Genomic DNA, 21836 nt, shown 5'->3' with positions numbered 1-21836 from the left:
TGTACTCTTCAGTATCCTATTCCTCGCATTATAAGATTTTGTTGTTGAGATCAAATGATAACGATGGCTTACCTGAGCGGGTTGGGTTGGGGGCAGTTGTAACAGTGTAACGTTCACAACGTAATGAGGCGAAAATAAGTTCCTTGTTGTAATTTTTTTCCTACAAGCAACCGTTGATGTTCAGGCTTTTTGCGCTGAACACTGGAGGAAAAATAGCCACTCCTCTCTTTTTAACTACAGCCACTTCACGTTCTGTCAAACTTTCTTCGCATATGAAACACTGCTCTAATGCTACTGAAGGTAGCATATAAGCTCAGTATCACCACGAAAAATATCTAACAGCAGAAAGCTTAAGAAAAACGTGTCGTAATGCCACTCAAATAAGAAGTCACCAGCGAACATCCACATCGAACAGCTGCAGAAATACGTACCTGGAAAAAAAAAGTTACAAGGCAAAAACCTGCGTTCTGCTTTTATTCTAGGTAACTAGAGAAATTTATTGAATTTTTGAACCATCGTACGTCGGTAAACAATGGGTCAAAAATATTTTTTACCAGTGATATGAGCAGGAAATTTAATGCTCTTCAATTCAGTAAAAACGCGTGATTTATAACTTACAAGTTAAATATGAAAAGAAGACCGAAAATGACGAGGTTTTCCGGTCCTCCCCAAGTTAGCACAGGGTTCTCGTGATCAAAAACTCAGATTTCACTTCACAGAGTACCACAAACGACATTACAAAATATTATTAATTTTGGAATACTTTCCAAGTACCCCTGCACTTATTACCTACGGCCCTGACTATACGCTCTCTTCCATACGCTGCACATATAGAGCAGGTCGTTAAACCTCTGTTTTATACACATGGAACAATACGTAAACACTCACACGGCCCAAAATGTCCTTACTCCTTCCACTGAAAACAATCATACTCTGCCATAGTACGTGGTTTAAAAAAACCACCGTATTGATGCTGTTCCATTACTTGAGGAGCTTAACACAGATTAGAGTTATTTCCTCTAGACGAGATGCGACAGATTAATATCATCCAATATCAGAAGACTCAGTGACAAATACATCGTTATCACAGACTGATAGTGAGACCCATTGTTTCTTCGTTGTCTGATAGAATTAGAACTTCGTCAGATCGAGTACTTATCAAGTTTCTGAATTACCACATGATCCCAAAATGAGGTAAGAATTGTGAATCACTAATTCGAAAAGAATCTGCAGAAAGGCAAGGTGATTTTCATATAAATGAAAAGAAACAAACGACATTACAATTACTAATCACACAGTTTACGCGAGTAGCATTTTTTTTTTTACTAGGAGGCCACTGTATTATGCAGTAGTTTGTATCAAAGCTTAACTTTCTGCAGTCAACATTAGTAGGACGAACTGTTTAATGAAGAACCTCTTGCCAACGAAAAATGTAACTGTTCTGACATTATTCTTTTCCGTTTTCTTTCCCACCGTAACCCCTAGATTTCGGACGCTATTTTGTACTTTGGCAACGATTTCAGATTCATCTGGCCTCGTTACTGGCGCTGTGCAAGGTAATTTTGATGGTAGGACTGCTACCACAATTCTTACAAATCAGCAGATTTACCCCTCAGCTTTATCTCCCCTGGGTTCCTCCACGCAAACCAGCCTTGAAATTTTGTTCTCTTCAGCTTGGTCATCTGTCTTGGAGTCAACTCTATTCAATTAGAAAAACGTGTCGAAAATGGCCACTTTAATGAATGTCATATTATGCCATCATGATTGTCTTCCCTAGTTGATCATTAAGGGGAGATCGTTTTACTCCATAACATGTTGGTTAAAATTACTGAAGTCACCTGCTGTGCCGGGGTGGATATGCAGGTTGCCATCAGATAGCCGAAATTAAGCACCTGCGGGCGTGACCGCAGTTGGATGGATAACCGATCACGGACGCCACGTGCAATTGACAATTTTCCCTTTTCCTTTACGGTAGAAGGGAGCAGGAGAGGTCCCTAATCACCAACCATCGCGCCATTGTCCTGGATTTACTAGATGGTGATCCGTCCGTCGGGAAAGACGTTAGCCTCGGAGGCCCTCTTGAAACAGTTCGGGAGGAGTAGGTTATGTGCCGGCACCGGGATCCATCCTCTCCCTTCTCTTCTCGTATCCAATACGAACATGACACTACACTCGACACACACATTACTGTCATCTACATTCAACGGTCACACTTGCGAAGGAAGTGTGCCTGCAGCGCGAAGGGTAGGAAAAACGTTTCCCATTAGGCGCTTGGAACTCCCCGCGGTATCTTCCAACTATTCGGCCATACGACTTTACTTTCATCTGTCCTAGCCTGTGACAGACTGAGCCTAGATTCCCAAAATGAGCGCAGACTTTTCTTTCCATTTCTATGAAATCCACCTCCCACTACCGGCAACTGTTTCCACATTATTAATCACTATTAATTTTCCCCCCTTTATTGTTTGTTAATCTTCTAAAAAACCATCTTCTGAAGACACCGCAGAATTTCAAAGGGTGTATTCCAGTTAACATTGTCACAAACTTTCTCCACATATAACAATGCTATTGGTGTGTGTATGTCTTCCTTCAATCTATCTTCCGTAAAGGGTGATCAAAAAGTTTTCGATCAAATGACACATTAACGTCTTGCCTACAAGTCGGTGCTTATGTACCCGCATCGCATCGCGCTGGTCGTCATATACGCTGCAGCAACATCCTAAAGTGGAAACGTTTTGGTTGTTCGTGGTGACATAAATCTTTAGGATTAGTACTGACCCGCGTGATCCTATACTTCTTTGTAACCCTGAGAGATCGTCCTCAGGGTCTCCTAACATACTTCGATTATTCTTTACATACCCTACTGGACATTAAAATTGCTACACCACGAAGATGACGTGCTACAGACGCGAAATATAACCAACAGGAAGAAGATGCTGTGATATGCAAATTATTAGCTTTTCAGAGCATTCACACAAGGTTGTCGCCGGTGGCGACACCTACAACGTGCTGACATGAGGAAAGTTTCCAGCCGATTTCTCATACACAAACAGCAGATCACCGGCGTTGCCTGGTGAAACGTTGTGATGCGTCGTGTAAGGGGGATAAATGCGTACCATCACGTTTCCGACTTTGATAAAGGTCGGATTGTAGCCTATCGCGATTGCGGTTTATCGTATCGCGACATTGCTGCTCGCGTTGGTTGAGATCCAATGACTGTTAGCAGAATATGGAATCGGCAGGTTCAGGAGGGTAATACGGAACGCCGTACTGGATCCCAACGCCCTCGTATCACTAGCAGTCGAGATGGCAGGCATCTTATCCGCATGGCTGTAACGGATCGTGCAGCCACATCTCGATCCCTGAGTCAACAGATGGGGACGTTTGCAAGACAACAACCATCTGCACGAACAGTTCTACGGCGTTTGCAGCAGCATGGACTATCAGCTCGGAGACCATGGGTGCGGTTACCCTTGACGCTGCATCACAGACAGGAGTGCCTGCGATGGTGTACTCAACGACGAACCTGGGTGCACGAATGGCAAAACGTCATTTTTTCGGATGAATCCAGGTTCTGTTTAGAGCATCATGATGGTCGCATCCGTGTTTGGCGACATCGCGGTGAACGCACATTGGAAGCGTGTATTCGTCATTGCCATACTAGCGTATCACCCGGTGTGATGGTATGGGGTGCCATTGGTTACACGTCTCGGTCACCTCTTGTTCGCACTGACGACACTTTGAACAGTGAACGTTACATTTCATATGTGTTACGATCCGTGGCTCTACCCTTCATTCGATTCCTGCGAAACCCTACATTCCAGCAGGATAATGCACGACCGCGTGTTGCAGGTCCTGTACGGGCCGTTCTGGATACATAAAATGTTCGAGTGCTGCCCTGGCCAGCACATTCTTCAGATGTCTCACCAACTGAAAACATCTGGTCAATGGTGGCCGAGCAACTGGCTCGTCACAATACACCAGTCACTAGTCTTGATGAACTGTGGTATCGTGTTTAAGCTTCATGGGCAGCTGTACCTGTACACGCCATCCCAGCTCTGTTTGACTCAAAGCCCAGGCGTATCAAGGCCGTTATTACGGCCAGTGGTGGTTGTTTTGGGTACTGATTTTTCAGGATCTATGCACCCAAATTGCATGAAAACGTAATCACATGTCAGTTCTAGTATAATATATTTGTCCAATGAATACCTGTTTATCATTTGCATTTCTTCTTGGTGTAGCAATTTTAATGGCCAGTAGTGTAATATTTTTTATAATTTGGCATTCTTAACTTATTTGACACATAATTCAGTAGTATTCTCTTCTGTCAGCACCATCCTTTTTTGAAGAGTATTTATTACATTCTTTTTGAAGTCTCACAGTGCTTCGGCCCTCTCATATATCTTGTACATCAGATGGTGGAGTTCTGCCGCATCTGACTGAGCCCGGGGTTGTCCGAGGGAATGTCGTCTACAATAGGGGCACGTTTCGAATTAAGTCTGTCAGCTCTCCGTCAAATTACTAAAATTACTATCGCAGTGTCGTATCTGAAAGATCCATCTGCTTTATCTTCCCGTTCTACGCAGCTGAGGTGTACGTTTTATAGAAATGGGAAGAAAAGATGGATAAAGATGAGATGCGGTATACAATACTGCGAGAAGAATCTGACAGAGCACTAGCTCACCACAGTATATTGTTAAAGATACTGGGTCTAATGCGCTCTGTACCATGCAGCCAAAATTACATTGTGTGTTTAAAATGGTTTCCATGCACATGCACACTGTAACTGTGGCTGTATGGTACAGTGCGTATTAGGTCGCAGTCTCTGTAGCAAAGTATGATGGAATAAATGGTCTCTAGAATGGAGACCACGCATTTCCGGACGTAATTTCAAAAATGGCTCTGAGCACTATGGGACTTAACAGCTGAGGTCATCAGTCCCCTAGAACTTAGAACTACTTGAACCTAACTAACCTAAAGACATCACACACGTCTATGTCCGAGGCAGGATTCGAACCTGCGACCGTAGTGGTCGCGCGGTTCCAGACTGAAGCGCCTATAACCGCTCGGCCACCACGGCCGGCGACTTCATTTCATTAGACCTTTCTTGTTCTGTATCTTCTCATCGATCAATCCCTACAATTTGTACGCGGTGGAAAACATCACCTTGTATATAAATACCAGCTGAATACCCAGCATTGCATGGGTATATATTTATTCAAATCTTCTATTAGTCCATCTCCTTCTTCCCCCTTTCTCTGTCCATCTTCATCACCGCATCTCTCTGTCCACATCCTCCATTTCCCAACTATCTGCACATTTCCTCCTGCCCCTCCCACTGTCTTTCTCCTCCTCCTCCTCCTCCTCCCCCTCCCTCTGTCAACCTGCTTCTCCCCCCTCGGTCCATCTCCTTCTTCCCCCTCTGTGCATCTCCTCTTCCCCCCTCTGATTCCATCTCTTCCAACCCCTCTCTCTGGCAGTCTCCTCCCCCCCAATTTCTGTCCAACTTCTCCTCTCCCTTCTCTTTGTCCATCTCCTCCTCTCCCTCTTACCATGCATCACTTTCTCTTTCTGTGTCCATCTCCTCATCTACCATCTCTCAGTCCATTTCCCCCTACCCTATCTTTGTCCTCGTCCTCCTCCCCCTCCTCCTCTTCCCCCCTACTTCTGTCTGTCTCCTCCTTCCCCCTCTCGTCTGTCGATCTCTTCCCCTCCTCTTCTCGGTCCACTTTAGCAGTCTCACCCCAACAGGGGGCTGTTGGTTATTATCACCAAAGTATTTCTTTCCATGTTTGTACCAAATTTGAATTAAATCGTTCCTGCAGTTTAGGACGACATTTTTTCCCATTGCTTTGCTCCCATATTCACATGCCAAATACATTTTACACGTATGTAACATATTTAACGCGTATTCGTATACTTTTTCCACTTGTATGTCTAGGGATTTTCGCTCTGCAGTTTCATTTTCACGCAGCTCGATGTTCATGTCGTCTTATCTCCAGAAATATATGCCACACTACAGAATTTTCCAGGTACATTCAGTGGAATATGTGACTACTGTCCCTAAGTATGCTGTGAACAGAGCTAGTAGTACAGAAATAATAAATTTAAACGTCATGCATGATTTGGAAGTTCTTCACGCATCTCAGTGTTTATGACGTCGTATGGCCTCGTCTATGTGTTATATATAATTTTGTAGGCACATTCAGCGGCATATGTGGAGTCTTACGAACAGAGCTAGCAGGAAAGAAGTAATAAATTGAAACGTGATGCATGATGTGGTACTTTTCTCTCGCTCCTTGAGTATTTGACTTCACATCTCCTGAACCATGTGTCGTACAATGATATATTCTTGTCGGTACATTCAGCGGCAAATGGGGTTACTGTCTGCGGAAAATAGTAGTTGTGAACAGAGTCAGTAACAAAGAAGTAATAAATTTATACGTCTTGCAAGATGCGGTAGTTGTTTATGACATCATATACCCTGAACTAAACCCGCCAGGGTAGCCGAGCGCACTAACGCGCTGCTTCCTGGACTCGGGTAGGCGCTCTCGCCCCAGATCGAATCCGCCCGGAGGATTAACGACGAGGACCGGTGTGCCGGCCAGCTTGGATGTGGTTTTTAGGCGGTTTTCCACATCCCGCTAGGTGAATACCGGGCTGGTCCCCACGTTCCACCTCTGTTACACGCATCGACGCATCGCAGACATTTGAAACACGTCCGCTCTATTTCACGATTTACACTAGACGCAGGCAGTTGGAGGTGCACTGATTACGTCCGGGGGGGGGGGGGGGGGGGGTAAGGGGTGACGGCAGGAAGGGCATGCATCCGGCCATCCCCATTGCCAAATCCGTTGTAACCACGCCGACCTTGCGATCGCTGCGGGACTATGGCGTAAGCGAAAGAAAGAATACCCTGAACTAAGTGTCATATAACGATGTAAATTTTCTGGTAAATTCAGAGTTATGTATGAATACTGTCTGTAAAATTTGCCATGAATACAGTTAGCAGCAGATTCATATGTCAGTTTTATTACATGAACTGCAAAAATGTAATAGGCAATAAATGTTTTCTTTCCTTCATTTTGTGGGTGTCATCAGCGAGAAAAAGTTTCGTAAAAGTTTGAAATTATGCGTAAATTTGCAGCACGTCTGAAAGTGCTCTCGTTCTCAAGTGCTGGATGACTAAGGTGTGGGTATTTTCACATCTTCGTCTACAGTGCTTTTTCACCCCCACCCCTTTGATTGGTGGATGGTTCTCACACTCACTGTGATTTTTTTCCAGACAGTAAATGATAAGTGTACCACGTTTGATTGAAACTGGTCCCCTGGTTTAGGAGGAGATGTGGAACTTGTAAACATACCTTCACACATACCTACATACATTTCTATAATTTGTATGGATATGGATATACAGATAATATACTAGACATAGAACTTTAACCTTTGTATGGGATGATGGATAATGTTTTCATCGCTGTAGACAAGAAGAGGTCTGTGATCATTTTCAGATTAAAAGTAGTGAATTTCCATTCACAGTGGATAGCATTGTCCCAAAAATAAATTAAGATAGTTCCAGTACCTCAGTTCAGATCACAGGTTTTGGGAGGTTTCCGTTGGTTATCAGGCGAACGTCGAAACCGTGTGAACACTAAGAAGTGTTCCCAATTTGGTTCTCTCTGCCTCTCTCGCAGCCCACTGGGATATTGGCTGGAAAGAGCCGCCCCTACACAATGGGCCGGATCGCAAACAACTGCTCTGTTACTTGGAGTAAGAGAAGTCCACCTTCTATAATTATGTCTACAAACTGATTTGCCTTGTACGACCTTTCTATGTGTCCCTTCCATTTTTCGGCTTTCCCTTCTTTGCATAGTATTGGTTTGCCATCTGAGCTAGTAATATTCAAGCTACTGATGTTCACATGGCTGCTCTTACTTTATAGAATATTTGGTAGCAGATCCTGTCGCAATACTGGGGCAGTACTGTACAACACCATGATGCATCGGTGCCTGATTATTTTAGCGATCAGAATTCATTGAATGTACTTCACTGGTCACTGCTTATGGAAAATGTAAAGTTCGCAGCTTGTATGTTTTCACCGACAGCGGCGCAGCTGACGCGCCGAGACTGTTATCTTATCGTGAATTATCTGGCCAGAAAAGTCTGGCACATTGCGTAGTGTTTCGTGACCTACCGATTTAGCAAGAAAATTCCAGCAGAACTGCGGCAGCTGATAGCGCTTACGTAATAGATAAGCAGGAAGTCTTTAATTACTGCACCAATCGCGGCACAACGTCTTGGGCCTGAGAATCCGAAGCCACATTTTAGAGCTACCCATAGCGAAATATACCTAGGGTAGCTTCTCAGGGTAGCTTCACAACCAATTTTAACATGTAAAATCGTACCACGAGACAGATGAGTTACTTCTCTTGCCAGCATCCTACAATTCCTCCAAGTACTCCTCAGAGCTTCGCCGCTATAATGGAGTGACTCTGAGGTTGAGCACTAAATTAATTCCAACCGTGAGAGGCAAATTTCAACACTTCGGTTTGGGTGGCAATACTGTGGTTGCATCACTTTTCTGCGGCAGTGATGTGTATACACAACACGATAAACGTTTAGACAGGCCGTACTTTCTCCCAGCAACCCACAACAAACCAAAAGATGAGAATGTGGGCAATTACAGAGTAGCAAACGTGTGAAGAGAACCGGCACCCAGGAAGAAAATTGTAAGATTCTGCCATGTTAAAAATTGATTTGAAGGACGTGCGACTGAAAGACTGGCTGCCAGAACCAGAGAGGGAGAGAGAGAGAGAGAGAGAGAGAGAGACAGAGAGAGAGACCTTACAAGTGATACAAAGACCGACTGGGGGCTGACTTGACAACTGGGCTGGTGAGATCTGTATGCGATCTGGTCATGTTGATACTTTCATCTCAAGACTCAGAAGCACTCAGATCGGCGCTGAGAGTGCTGTGAGCATAGCACTGCCGAGATTCGAAGTTTAGCGCTGTTTACATGTCTCGCCAAACTCTTCAGGCATTCGCGGCCTACTACAGCGTGGGGGTGGTCCTATCGATATGTTCGTGTTGCTGTCACGTAGATATTCTAGCCCAGGTGTAAGATCATTCGGGGTAGTGTACTGAAACAACTTTGGACAATATAGAATACCCAGCTGCTTCTAGGCTAACACCCTGCTATTCGATGAATTCCTATAAATCCAAATGCTTCAAATAATTTTTATTTACGAACAATAACTTGCAGACTGTAGGCTAAAAAGGTAAGTTAGTTGTATCCGAAAGAACTGAAAATAACATAACATATAGCAGGTATATCAGAAATGCCAAGAAAAATTGTAGATCAAAAAGAGTACAAAATGCTTTACTACAGAGGAACAGAGCAGGGAGGAAATTCAGTTGTAGCCTTCACTGTAAATTTGTTCACTTAAAATAATAAAACATATTTTATAGAAGCACAGACAGGCAAACAAAAGATATTCCGTAGAAATCGTTCGGAACTTTACAGAAACGAGCTCACATTCAGATTATGACGTAAAAGTCCCACACAAAGAATTATAGAAACTAATGAAGGACAACAGATTCAACTACAGTATGGTATAAGCAATCTTAAAGGAAACTTTGTACAAAACCAAAAATTAATTTCCAGTTGGGAACGCAGGCTGGGGTGACAGAAACGTCAGGGCTGCACATTAAAAGAATTTGCTTGTAACAGCCAGTTCATATTATAATCTTCTTTCTGATGAAAAATGGTAAATCGACTTGATGGAGACTATAAATGACGTCCATCGGCTCATTTGATTTTATACAATGAAATACTTATCTTATCAAGCTATAAAAAATTTGTATGACATCATAGTCGTAGTGAGTCAAGTTAGCATGAATTAATAAGATGCAGAGTAAAGATGATTACAAAGTTGGACTGAAACCAAATCAGCTGCCTGAAATTCACAGACGTTAATAGAACGTATTTAATAACTAAAAAACAAATTCTGCACCTTGAAGAATGAAGAGCGTGTTGACACTGAGTCAAACAGCAATTATTTAGCAAAGATACAATAGAAGATGTACATTCTAATTCAAAAAAGAACGACTCACGGCCAAGGAATTATTCGAACTGGACGGAAATCGGTACACGGGATGTGCATGTACAGACAAACAGATGATTATATTTTCAGAAAAACTGGACGATTTATTCAAAAGAAAGAGCTTCACAATCTGAACAAGTCGATAACGTGTTGGTCTACCCTTGATCCTTAAGCAACCAGTTTTTCGGCTTGTCACTGACTGACAGAGTTGTTGTATGATCTCCTGATGGTTATAGAGCAAACTTCTGTCCAATTGGCTCGTTACATCGTCAAAATCCCGAGCTGGTTACAGGGCCCTGCCCATAATGCTCAAACGTGTGTAACGTCCCCCTTCCCTTCTATCGACATGTTAGAAATATATGACCGTGTAAGCATGTGCCTAAACAATTGGAACAAAATTTTGAAAAGGCTATCGTTCCGAAGATTCAATATAAAGTCGATAAATGACGGGGAGGTTAATAACAAGATGCCTTCTAGGACAACTTTTTTCGCCTACTTAATTACTGTAAAATTTAGTATGGTTGTTCGAAAAGTTTGTGCTATCATTCACGTACTGTGCCAGCGAGAAGGGGTACTACGTGGATCGGAACAGAATAACAAGGGTTACTGAAATAACTATAGCTAAAAGAAATACGGTCACCAGCCCAATTGGGCAAAATTTCTGTTCGGTAGGTGAATTAATGAGCCGAACAGTCAGTGTCAAGAATTACTCGAACACGCGCTGCAACAGAGGGCTGCACGCACGTTAGCAAAAACAATTCAAACCTTTACGTAATAAAGAGAGAAAGAAATTAGTTTGCACTCGTAATATCATTAACTAATAGAGCTGAAATTTGGAAAACATTCAAGATAACACTTAGATTAGTGGTTACTTACTGTTGTAAGTGACAATGGCGCTACCTCACAAAAACGTCTACTATTTTCATATGAATTTTGGAAAATGGCAAAGATAATTAAAAGAAACTCTATTGACTTCTGAACAGGGAAGTAGAAATTGATAATTACTGTATCGAAAGGTAATTATTATACTTTAGCACGACTGCAAGTAAAAATGTGAACCAGAACTTTACTAACAACAAATTACAATAATCAATGATATTTGCACTCACTCATTAATTCTAGTTATTGCTTTTGTTCATAGTGTCAGGAATCATTTTAATTTGATTAGTTGATTTACTATTTGCAACAATTAGATCGCCTCAGATTAAAGTTCAAATTTAAAGTTAGTGAGACTGGAATTACTGAATGGTTTAAGTTCAAATCTTTAATTTAACTGAATCATTTAGTTCATTAGCAAAATTAACTGGCACTGCAATTTTCATTTTTCATAAACAGTACTCGGATTATTGTAACAATAGGACACCTACTTGGTGTATGATTTTAGGAGAATCGCGGGTAAATAGTTTTGATTAAAATATGGTAATTATTCACTCACAAAACACCACAAAGCTGAGTAACGCCGTTACAAAACTAGTGACAATAAGCTGTGACGCAGCAGTCTTACTTCAGTCCATTCTCGCCGTAACGCAGTTGCTTACGACGATACTGCTGCTGGCTCCTTTCCATGATAATTAGCGAGCACGGGAGTTATTGGCAATGATATTGGTGTGACGGGTCCTTGATGTTGCTGCAGCCAATATTTCCAATGCCCACGCTCATCACTTGCCACGTGCCGCTAAACAATCACTCCTCCAGTACAGTGCACGCCATCCATGCGTCCGCACTTCTCCAAGTCTCACACCAGAGTTCTCTCTCTGTGTAGCGCGCGCTCTGACGTAACATCCTCTCGCGTCCAGAGATGCCGCTACTCCGATACTTATTCGTTGACAAAACCTAACGTTTCCCTAACATTCCCTCAGCGATTACTCAGCGATATTTACATAATATACATAACTAATTATAGCAAAATAAACAAATTAATTCATACATCGTGTACATATAAATTTACATAAAGATAAAATCAAGTATTTATACAACAATAAATGGTCAACTGGGGAAATGCTCAACTGGGGAAAGATTCGGCCATCTTGCTGGCCACGGTAGGGTTGGTAAAGTAAGAAGACAACTTACACCACATGCGGGAGGGCATTATCTTGCTCAAATATAAGCCCAGGATGGCTTGCCACGAAAGGTAAGAAAACAGGGCGTAGAATATTGTCTACGTACCGCTGTGCTGTAAGTGTACTACAGATGACAACCAAAGAGGTCCTGCTATGAAATGAAGTGGCACCCCAGACCATCACTCCTGGTTGTCGGCCTGTATGCCGGGAGACAAGTCAGGTTGGTAGCCAAACCATATCCGGCACATCTCCAGACACGTCTTCGCTGGTGATCGGGACTCAGGCCGAAGCGGGATTCATCACTGAAGCAAATTCTACTTCAGTAAGTTAGATTCCAGGCTGAAGACGTGTGTAGACACGCCCTGTCCTGTTGTGGGGCACGAACCTGATTGTCGTCCGTCATACGGCACGACAGCCAGGAATGATGGTCTGGGTTGCCATTTCTTTTCATAGCATGAACCCTTTGGATTCCGCCGACAGCGCCCTTACAGCAGCGGTGCATCGATAATACTCTACACCGCATTTCGTTGCCATTCACGCAAGCAATCCTGGCCATACTGTCCATCAAGATAATTCCCGCTCCAAGAATTTAGTCTGTTTGCCTTTATGCTTGCCAACACCTACCTTGGCCAACAAGGTCGCCAGATCTCTACCTAAGTTGGAAAGTTTAGAGCATTATGGTCGGGGTCCGCCAACAAGCTCTGCATTTTAACGATCTAACGAGCCATTCGGACAGAATTTAGCACGATATGCCATAGGAGGATATTCAACAACTCTATCAATAAAAGCCGAGCAACTTCTTGTATAACGGCCAGAGGTGAACCAACGCGTCACTGACTTTCTATATTTGTGGAACTCTTTCTCTTAAATAAATCATAGAGTTTTTCCGAAATTGTAATTATTAGTTTTTTTTATACGAGGGTAAGTCAAATGAAAACCTTAAATATTTTTTTAAATATTATTTATTGTGCAGAAGTGGTACAAAGCTGTATCATTTTTTTCAACATAATCTCCCCCACGCTCAATGCCAAGTCCTCCAGCGCTTACAAAGTGCAAAAATTCCTTTAGAAAAAAAAAGTCTTTTGGTAATCCGCGCAACCACTCATGCACCGCGTGGCGTACATCTGCATCAGAACGGACCTTCTTTCCTCCCATTGCGTCTTTGAGTGGTCCAAACATATGTAAATCACTTGGGGCGTGATTGTTGCAACTGTTGTACGGGCAGTGTGGGGCGTTGCATTGTCATGTTGCAAAAGGACACCTGCTGACAGCAATCCACGTCGCTTTGATTTGACTGCAGGCCGCAGATGATTTTTTAGGAGATCTGTGTATGATGCACTGGTGACAGTGTTCCCTCTAGGCATATAATGTTCCAAAATGACGCCTTTTTCGTCCCAGAAGAGAGTCAGCATAGCCTTCCCTGCTGATGGTTCTGTTCGGAACCTCTTTGGTTTTGGTAGTGAGGAATGGCGCCATTCCTTGCTCGCTCTCTTCGTTTCCGGTTGGTGGAAGTGAACTCAGGTTTCGTCCCCAATAACGATTCTTGCAAGGAAGCCATTACCGTCTTGATCAAAGCGCCGAAGAAGTTCTTCAAAAACATCCACATGTCGTTCTCTCCTTTCAGGAGTCAGCTGCCGTGGCACCCATCTTGCAGACACTTTGTGAAACTGGAAGACATCATGCACAATGTGGTGTGCTGACCCATGACTAATCTGTAAACATGCTGCAATGTCATTCAGTGTCACTCGGCGGTTTTCCTTCAACTGCTGCAATGTTCTGTGGAGTCACAACTCGTTGTGCCTGACCTGGACGAGGAGCATCTTCCACTGAAGTCACACCATTTGCGAACTTCCTACTCCATTCGTAGACTTGCTGCTGTGACAAACATGGATCACCGTACTGGACCTTCATTCGTCGACGAATTTCAATAGGTTTCACACCTTCACTACGCAAAAATCGAATAACAGAACGCTGTTCTTCCCTGGTGCAAGTCGCAAGTGGGGCGGCCATCTTTATACTGATACTGTGACGGTATGTGTGGATCTGCACTATGCTGCCACCTACAGGCCATCTTGTACGCTGTTTGTAGCACGCTTACCAACTTACAGGATAACGGCGCGAAATTTCGATTTGTTATTACAAATTTAAGGTTTTCATTTGACTCATCCTCTTACATGTACCGCATATCTACCGATTTCCATCCCATTTGGATAATTCCTTCGTGGTGCATGGTTTTCATTTTTTTCGTCTTAGAGTCTAATTATGAAGAATATAGAATAAAATAAATTCTACAACGGAAGAAGATTGCTCTGAAAAGCCCCACGTATGACCTCATAGCTATAACGGTGAACCTTTCCATGATACACAACTTCTCAGCACAGATTGTTGAGCATATTCGTAACGTTCTCGCACTTACTAAACTATTAGTGACAAAACGCGCCGCTGTTCGTTCGACGTGCTCTCTTTGTCTCTTTCTCTCTCTCTCTCTCTCTCTCTCTCTCTCTCCCAATAATCAAACCTTATAAGGCTTCCAGACTGATGGAGAATACACAAGAACGAGTCGAATAAATGTTCTGAACGCCACATCTTTCGTAGACGAGCTACATTCCTTTAAGATTCTTCCACTAAATCTGATCCTGGCATCTGCTTTCCCCCCCCCCCCCCCTTTTTTTTTTGAGCCATCAGGCTTCTGACTGGTTTGATGCGGCCCACCATGAGTTCCTCTCCTGTGCCAACCTCTTCATCTCAGAGTAGCATTTGCAACCTATGTCCTAAATCATTTGCTTGATATGTTCCAATCTTCCTCTGTAGCTTTTACCCTCTAGAGTTCCCTCAAGTACCAAGGAAGTTATTCCCTGATGTCGTAACAAATGTTCTGTCATTAAGTCCCTTCTTCTTGTCAGTGTTTTCCATATACTTCTGTCTTGTCCGATTCTGCACAGAATCTCCTCATTCCTTACCTTATCAGTACACCTAATTTCCAACATTCGTCTGTAGCACCACATATCAGATGTTTCGATTCTCTTCTGTTCCGGTTTTCCCGCGGACCATGCTTCACTACCATACAATGCTGCTCTCCACATTCTCAGAAATTTCTTCTTCAAATTAAGGCCTGTGTTTCGTATTAGTAGACTTCTCTTGCCCAGGAAAGTCGTTTTTGGCAGTGCTAGTCTGCTTTTGATGTCCTCCTTACTCCGTCCGTCACTGGTTATTTTGCTGCCTAAGTAATAGAATTCCTTAACTTCATTCGTGAGCACCAGTCCTGATTTTAAGTTCGTCGTTGTTCTCATTTCTGCTACTTCGATTTACTATGTCCATATTCTGCACTCATCACATTGTTCATTCCATTCAGCATATCCTGTAATTCTTCTTCATTTTACTGAGGGCGGCAAATCTTATCATTGATATCCTTTCACCTTGATTTTAATTCCACTCTTGATCCTTTCTTTTATTTCGGTCATTGGTTCTTCGATGTACAGAGGGGGCGAAACAAAACATCCCTGTGTTACATCCTTTTTAATCCTAGCACTTCGTTCTTGGTCTTCCACTGTTATTATTCCCTGTTGGCTCTTTGGCATGTTGTATATTATCCATCTCTCCCTATAGCTTCCCCCCATTTTCCTCAGAATTTCGAACTTCTTGCACAATTTGACATTGCCTAACGCGTTTTCCAGGTCAACAAATCCTATCAAAGTTTCTTGATTTTTCTTTAGTCTTGCTTCGATTATCCGCCGCAACATCAGAACTGCCTCTCTCTTTACCTGTCCTAAACCCAGACCGACCGTCTGTATCCTCAACTTCCTTTTCCATTCTTCTGCATATTATCAGCAGCTTGGATCCATGAGCTGTTTCTGTGGTAATTCTCGCACGTGTCAGCTTTGGGAGTCTTGGGAAATGTGTGAATGGTATTTTTCCGAAAGTCAGATGGTATATCGCCAGGTTCATACAATCTACACACCAACGTGAATAATAGTTTGTTTTTTTTTGCCACTTCCCCCAATGATTTTAGAAATTCTAATGGAATGTGATCTTCCTTATTAGGTCTTAAGTCTTCCAAACTCTTTTAAATTATGATACCAACGCTGAATTCCCTATCTCTTCTATACCGACTCCTGTTTCTTCTTCTATCACATCAGACATTGAGAAATTTATACCAAATAAACTAACAAACGATGGAGTTGATCGCCCTTGCTACACAAAACGGGTCAGAACACTGTTTCAGAAACAATGGAAAAAGCATGCCAAATCTAAACGAACGCAAAATCTCCAAGACTGGTGATCTTTTACCAGGCTCGAAATTTAGCATCGGTCTTCAATGCGACATTCTTATAATAGTTTCCAACGAAACTTTGTTTCGAAACCTAAATAAAAATCAAAAGAGATTCTAGTCGTATGTAAAGTATGCTATGGGCAAGACACAAACAATGCCTTCTCTGGCGATAGCAACGGAATTACACTCCTGGAAATGGAAAAAAGAACACATTGACACCGGTGTGCCAGACCCACCATACTTGCTCCGGACACTGCGAGAGGGCTGTACAAGCAATGATCACACGCACGGCACAGCGGACACACCAGGAACCACGGTGTTGGCCGTCGAATGGCGCTAGCTGCGCAGCATTTGTGCACCGCCGCCGTCAGTGTCAGCCAGTTTGCCGTGGCATACGGAGCTCCATCGCAGTCTTTAACACTGGTAGCATGCCGCGACAGCGTGGACGTGAACCGTATGTGCAGTTGACGGACTTTGAGCGAGGGCGTATAGTGGGCGTGCGGGAGGCCGGGTGGACGTACCGCCAAATTGCTCAACACGTGGGGCGTGAGGTCTCCACAGTACATCGATGTTGTCGCCAGTGGTCGGCGGAAGGTGCACGTGCCCGTCGACCTGGGACCGGACCGCAGCGACGCACGGATGCACGCCAAGACCGTAGGATCCTATGCAGTGCCGTAGGGGACCGCACCGCCACTTCCCAGCAAATTAGGGACACTGTTGCTCCTGGGGTATCGGCGAGGACCATTCGCAACCGTCTCCATGAAGCTGGGCTACGGTCCCGCACACCGTTAGGCCGTCTTCCGCTCACGCCCCAACATCGTGCAGCCCGCCTCCAGTGGTGTCGCGACAGGCGTGAATGGAGGGACGAATGGAGACGTGTCGTCTTCAGCGATGAGAGTCGCTTCTGCCTTGGTGCCAATGATGGTCGTATGCGTGTTTGGCGCCGTGCAGGTGAGCGCCACAATCAGGACTGCATACGACCGAGGCACACAGGGCCAACACCCGGCATCATGGTGTGGGGAGCGATCTCCTACACTGGCCGTACACCACTGGTGATCGTCGAGGGGACACTGAATAGTGCACGGTACATCCAAACCGTCATCGAACCCATCGTTCTACCATTCCTAGACCGGCAAGGGAACTTGCTGTTCCAACAGGACAATGCACGTCCGCATGTATCCCGTGCCACCCAACGTGCTCTAGAAGGTGTAAGTCAACTACCCTGGCCAGCAAGATCTCCGGATCTGTCCCCCATTGAGCATGTTTGGGACTGGATGAAGCGTCGTCTCACGCGGTCTGCACGTCCAGCACGAACGCTGGTCCAACTGAGGCGCCAGGTGGAAATGGCATGGCAAGCCGTTCCACAGGACTACATCCAGCATCTCTACGATCGTCTCCATGGGAGAATAGCAGCCTGCGTTGCTGCGAAAGGTGGATATACACTGTACTAGTGCCGACATTGTGCATGCTCTGTTGCCTGTGTCTATGTGCCTGTGGTTCTGTCAGTGTGATCATGTGATGTATCTGACCCCAGGAATGTGTCAATAAAGTTTCCCCTTCCTGGGACAATGAATTCACGGTGTTCTTATTTCAATTTCCAGGAGTGTACTATCGATGACACTGCTGCTAAAGCAGAGTTGCTAAACTGCTTCCGAAATTCCTTCACCAAAGAAGATGAAGTAAATACTCCAGAATTCGAATCAAGAACAGCTGCCAACATGAGTAACTTAGAAGTAGATATCCTCGGAGTAGTGAAGCAACATAAATCATTTAATAAAGCAAGTCTGCTGGTCCAGACTGTATACCAGTTAGGTTCTTTTCAGAGTGTCCTGATTGAATAGCTCCATACTTCATTCATATACAACCAGTTAAAAAAAAAATGGTTCAAATGGCTCTGAGCTCTATGGGACTCAACTTCTGAAGTCATTAGTCCCCTAGAACTTAGAACTAGTTAAACCTAACTAACCTAAGGACATCACACACATCCATGCCCGAGGCAGGATTCGAACCTGCGACCGTAGCGGTCTCGCGGTTCCAGACTGCAGTGCCAGAACCGCACGGCCACTTCGGCCGGCTACAACCAGTCGCTCGACGAGAGAGCCGTAGCCAAAGACTGGAAAGTTGCACAAGCCACACCAATATTTGAGAAAGAAAATAGGAATAATTCACTAAATTACAAGCCCATATCATTACTGTCAGTAGGATTTTGAAACATTGTAGTGTTCGAGCATTGTTGTTGTTGTTGTGGTCTTCAGTCGAGAGATTGATTAGATGCAGCTCTCCATGCTAATCTATCCTGTGCAAGCTTCTTCATCTCCCAGTACCTACTGAAACCTACATCCTTCTGAATCTGCTTAGTGTATTCATCTCTTGGTCTACCCTACAATACTAAATTGGTGATCCCTTGATGCCTCATGACAAGTCCTACCAACCGATCCCTTCTTCCAATCAAGTAGTGCCACAAATTTCTCTTCTCCCCAATTCTACTCAATAACTCCTCTTTAGTTATGTGATCTACCCATCTAATCTTCAGCTTACTTCTGTAGCACCACATTTCGAAAATTCCTATTCTCTGCTTGTCTAAACTATTTATCGTCCACGTTTCACTTCCATACATGGCTACACTCCATACAAATACTTTCAGAAACGACTTCAAGACACTTAAATCTACACTCGATGTTAACAAATTTCTCTTCTTCAGAAACGATTTCCTTGCCATTGCCAGTCTACATTTTATATCCTCTCTACTTCGACCATCATCAGTTATTTTGCTCCCTAAATAGCAAAACTCCTTTACTACTTTAAGTGTCTCATTTCCTAATCTAATTCCCGCAGCATCACCCGACTTAATTCGACTACATTCCTTTATCCTCGTTTTGCTTTTGTTGATGTTCATCTTAGTTCCTCCTTTCAAGACACTGTCCATTCCGTTCAACTGCTCTTCCACGTCCTTTGCTGTCTCTGACAGAATTACAATGTCATCGGCGAACCTCAAAGTTTTTATTTCTTCTTCATGGATTTTAATTCCTACTCGGAATTTTTCTTTTGTTTCCTTTACTGCTTGCTCAATATACAGATTGAATAACATCGGGGAGAGGCTGCAACCCTGTCTCATTCCCGTCCCAACCACTGCTTCCCTTTCATGCCCCTCGACTCTTATAACTGCCATCTGGTTTCTGTACAAATTGTAAATAGCCTTTCGCTCTCTGTATTTTTATCCCTGCCACCTTCAGAATTTGAAAGAGAGTATTCCAGTCAACATTGTCAAAAGCTTTCTGTAAGTCTACAAATGCTAGAAATGTAGGTTTGCCTTTCCTTAATCTATCTTCTAAGATAAGTCGTAGGGTCAGTATTGCCTCACGTGTTCCAACATTTCTACGGAATCCAAACTGATCTTCCCCGTGGTCCGCTTCTACCAGTTTTTTCCATTCGTCTGTAAAGAATTCGTGTTAGTATTTTGCAGCTGTGACTTACTAAACCGATAGTTCGGTAATTTTCACATCTGTCAACACCTGCTTTCTTTGGGATTGGAATTTTTATATTCTTCTTGGCGTCTGAGGGTATTTCGTCTGTCTCGTACATCTTGCTCACCAGATCGTAGAGTTTTGTCAGGGCTGGCTCTCCCAAGGCTGTCAGTTCTAATGGAACGTTGTCTACTCCCGTATCCTTGTTTCGACTTAGGTCTTCCAGTGTTCTGTCAAACTCTTCAAGCGGTATCACATCTCCCATTTCATCTTCATCTACATCCTCTTCCATTTCCATAGTATTGTCCTCAAGTACATCGGCCTTGTATAGACCCTCTATATACTCCTTCCACCTTTCTACTTTCTCTTCTTTGTTTAGAACTTGGATCCTATCTGAGCTCTTGATATTCATACATGTCTTTCTCTTCTCTGCAAAGGTCTCTTTAATTTTCCTGTAGGCAGTATCCATCTTACCTCTAGTGATATATGCCTCTACATCCTTACATTTGTCCTCTAGCCATCCTTACTTGGTCATTTTGCACTTCCTGTCGATCTCATTTTTGAGACGTTTGTATTCCTTTTTGCTGCTTCATTTACGGCATTTTTATATTTTCTCCTTTCATCAGTTAAAATCAATATATCTTCTGTTACCCAAGGATTTCTACTAGCTCTTGTCTTACTACCTACTTGATCCTCTGCTGCCTTCACTATTTCATCCCTCAAAGCCACCTATTCTTCTTCTACTGTATCTCTTTCCCTCATTCCTGTCAATCGTTCCCTATTGCTCTCCCTGAAACTCTCTACAACCTCTAGTTCTGTCACTTTATCCAGGTCCCATCTCCTTAAATTCCCAGCTATATGCAGTTTCTTCAGTTTTAAGCTACGGTTCATAACCAATAGATTGCGGTCAGAGTCCACATCTGCCCCTGGAAATGTCTTACAATTTAAACACTGGTTCCTAAATCTATCTGAAACCTTCTAGTATCACCAGGCCTCTTCCATGTATATAACCTTCTTTCATGATTCTTGAACCATGATTATTACGATTAAGTTATGCTCTGTGCAAAATTTTACTAGGCGGCTTCCTCTTTCATTTCTTACCCCCATTCCATATTCACCTACTACGTTTCCTTCTCTTCCCTTTCCTGCTATCGAATTCCAGTCACGCATGACTATTAAATTTTCGTCTCCCTTCACTATCTGAATGATTTCTTTTATCTCATCATACATTTCATCAATTTCTTCGTCATCTTGCGGAGCTAGTTGGCATATAAACTTGTACTACTGTGGTAGGCGTGGGCTTCGTGTCTATCTTGGCCACAATAATGCGTTCACTATGCTGTTTTTAGTAGCTTACCCACACTTAGCTTCCGTCTTAGCTTCCCTGCACTGCCTGTTTATTTCATTCCTACGCGACTTGTATTTCTGTATTGCTGAATTTTCCTGAACATTTTTTTACTTCCTTCTTTCATCGACCATCTGAAGTATTTCTTCTGTTACGCATGGTTTCATCGCAGCCACCTTGTTTGTGCCTATATTTTCTTTCCAACTTCTGAGACTGCCTAGAGATGTCCATTCCTCTACAACTGAAGTGATTACTGAGTTATTCCTTATCACAGCATCTTTAGCCTTAGAGAAATTCTTGCGTGTCTCTTCATTCCTTACTATTTCCCTATTCCACTTCTTTGCATTTTGATTCATCCTGACTAGTCTCTTCAACTTCAGCCTACTCTTCATCACTAATAAATTGTGATCTGAGTCTATATCTGCTCCTTACAATCCAGTATCTGATTTCGGAATCTGTCTTACCATGATGTAATCTAATTGAAATCTTCCTTATACCCGTCCTTTTCCAAGTATCCTCCTCCACTTGTGATTACTGAACAGAGTGCTCCCTATTACTAGTTGAAATTTATTGCACAACTCGATTAGTCTTTCT

General features: G+C 43.3%; 1 protein-coding gene across 7 annotated transcripts in view; it reads right to left on the bottom strand.

Moving 5' to 3' along the window:
* Positions 1–21836, bottom strand: part of LOC126203640 (UDP-glycosyltransferase UGT5-like) — a 66874-nt gene that overhangs the window by 30987 nt on the left and 14051 nt on the right. Inside the window, exon 1 of one of the 7 annotated variants that reach the window (XM_049938016.1) lies at positions 11608–11830. The exons of 5 other annotated variants lie outside the window; for them this stretch is intronic. Coding sequence is in view for 1 of the 2 variants with exons in the window: in XM_049938014.1 (XP_049793971.1) it covers positions 889–930 (42 nt within the window). In the remaining variant the exon portion in view is untranslated. Of the gene's footprint in view, positions 1–888; positions 976–11607; positions 11831–21836 lie in introns of those variants that run through there. One more of the 7 variants, XM_049938014.1, reaches the window with a different exon arrangement.

Source organism: Schistocerca nitens, chromosome 9 (genome assembly GCF_023898315.1).
Source record: "Schistocerca nitens isolate TAMUIC-IGC-003100 chromosome 9, iqSchNite1.1, whole genome shotgun sequence".
Lineage (NCBI taxonomy): Eukaryota > Metazoa > Arthropoda > Insecta > Orthoptera > Acrididae > Schistocerca > Schistocerca nitens.
This window is presented reverse-complemented; position numbering and strand designations above follow the sequence as displayed.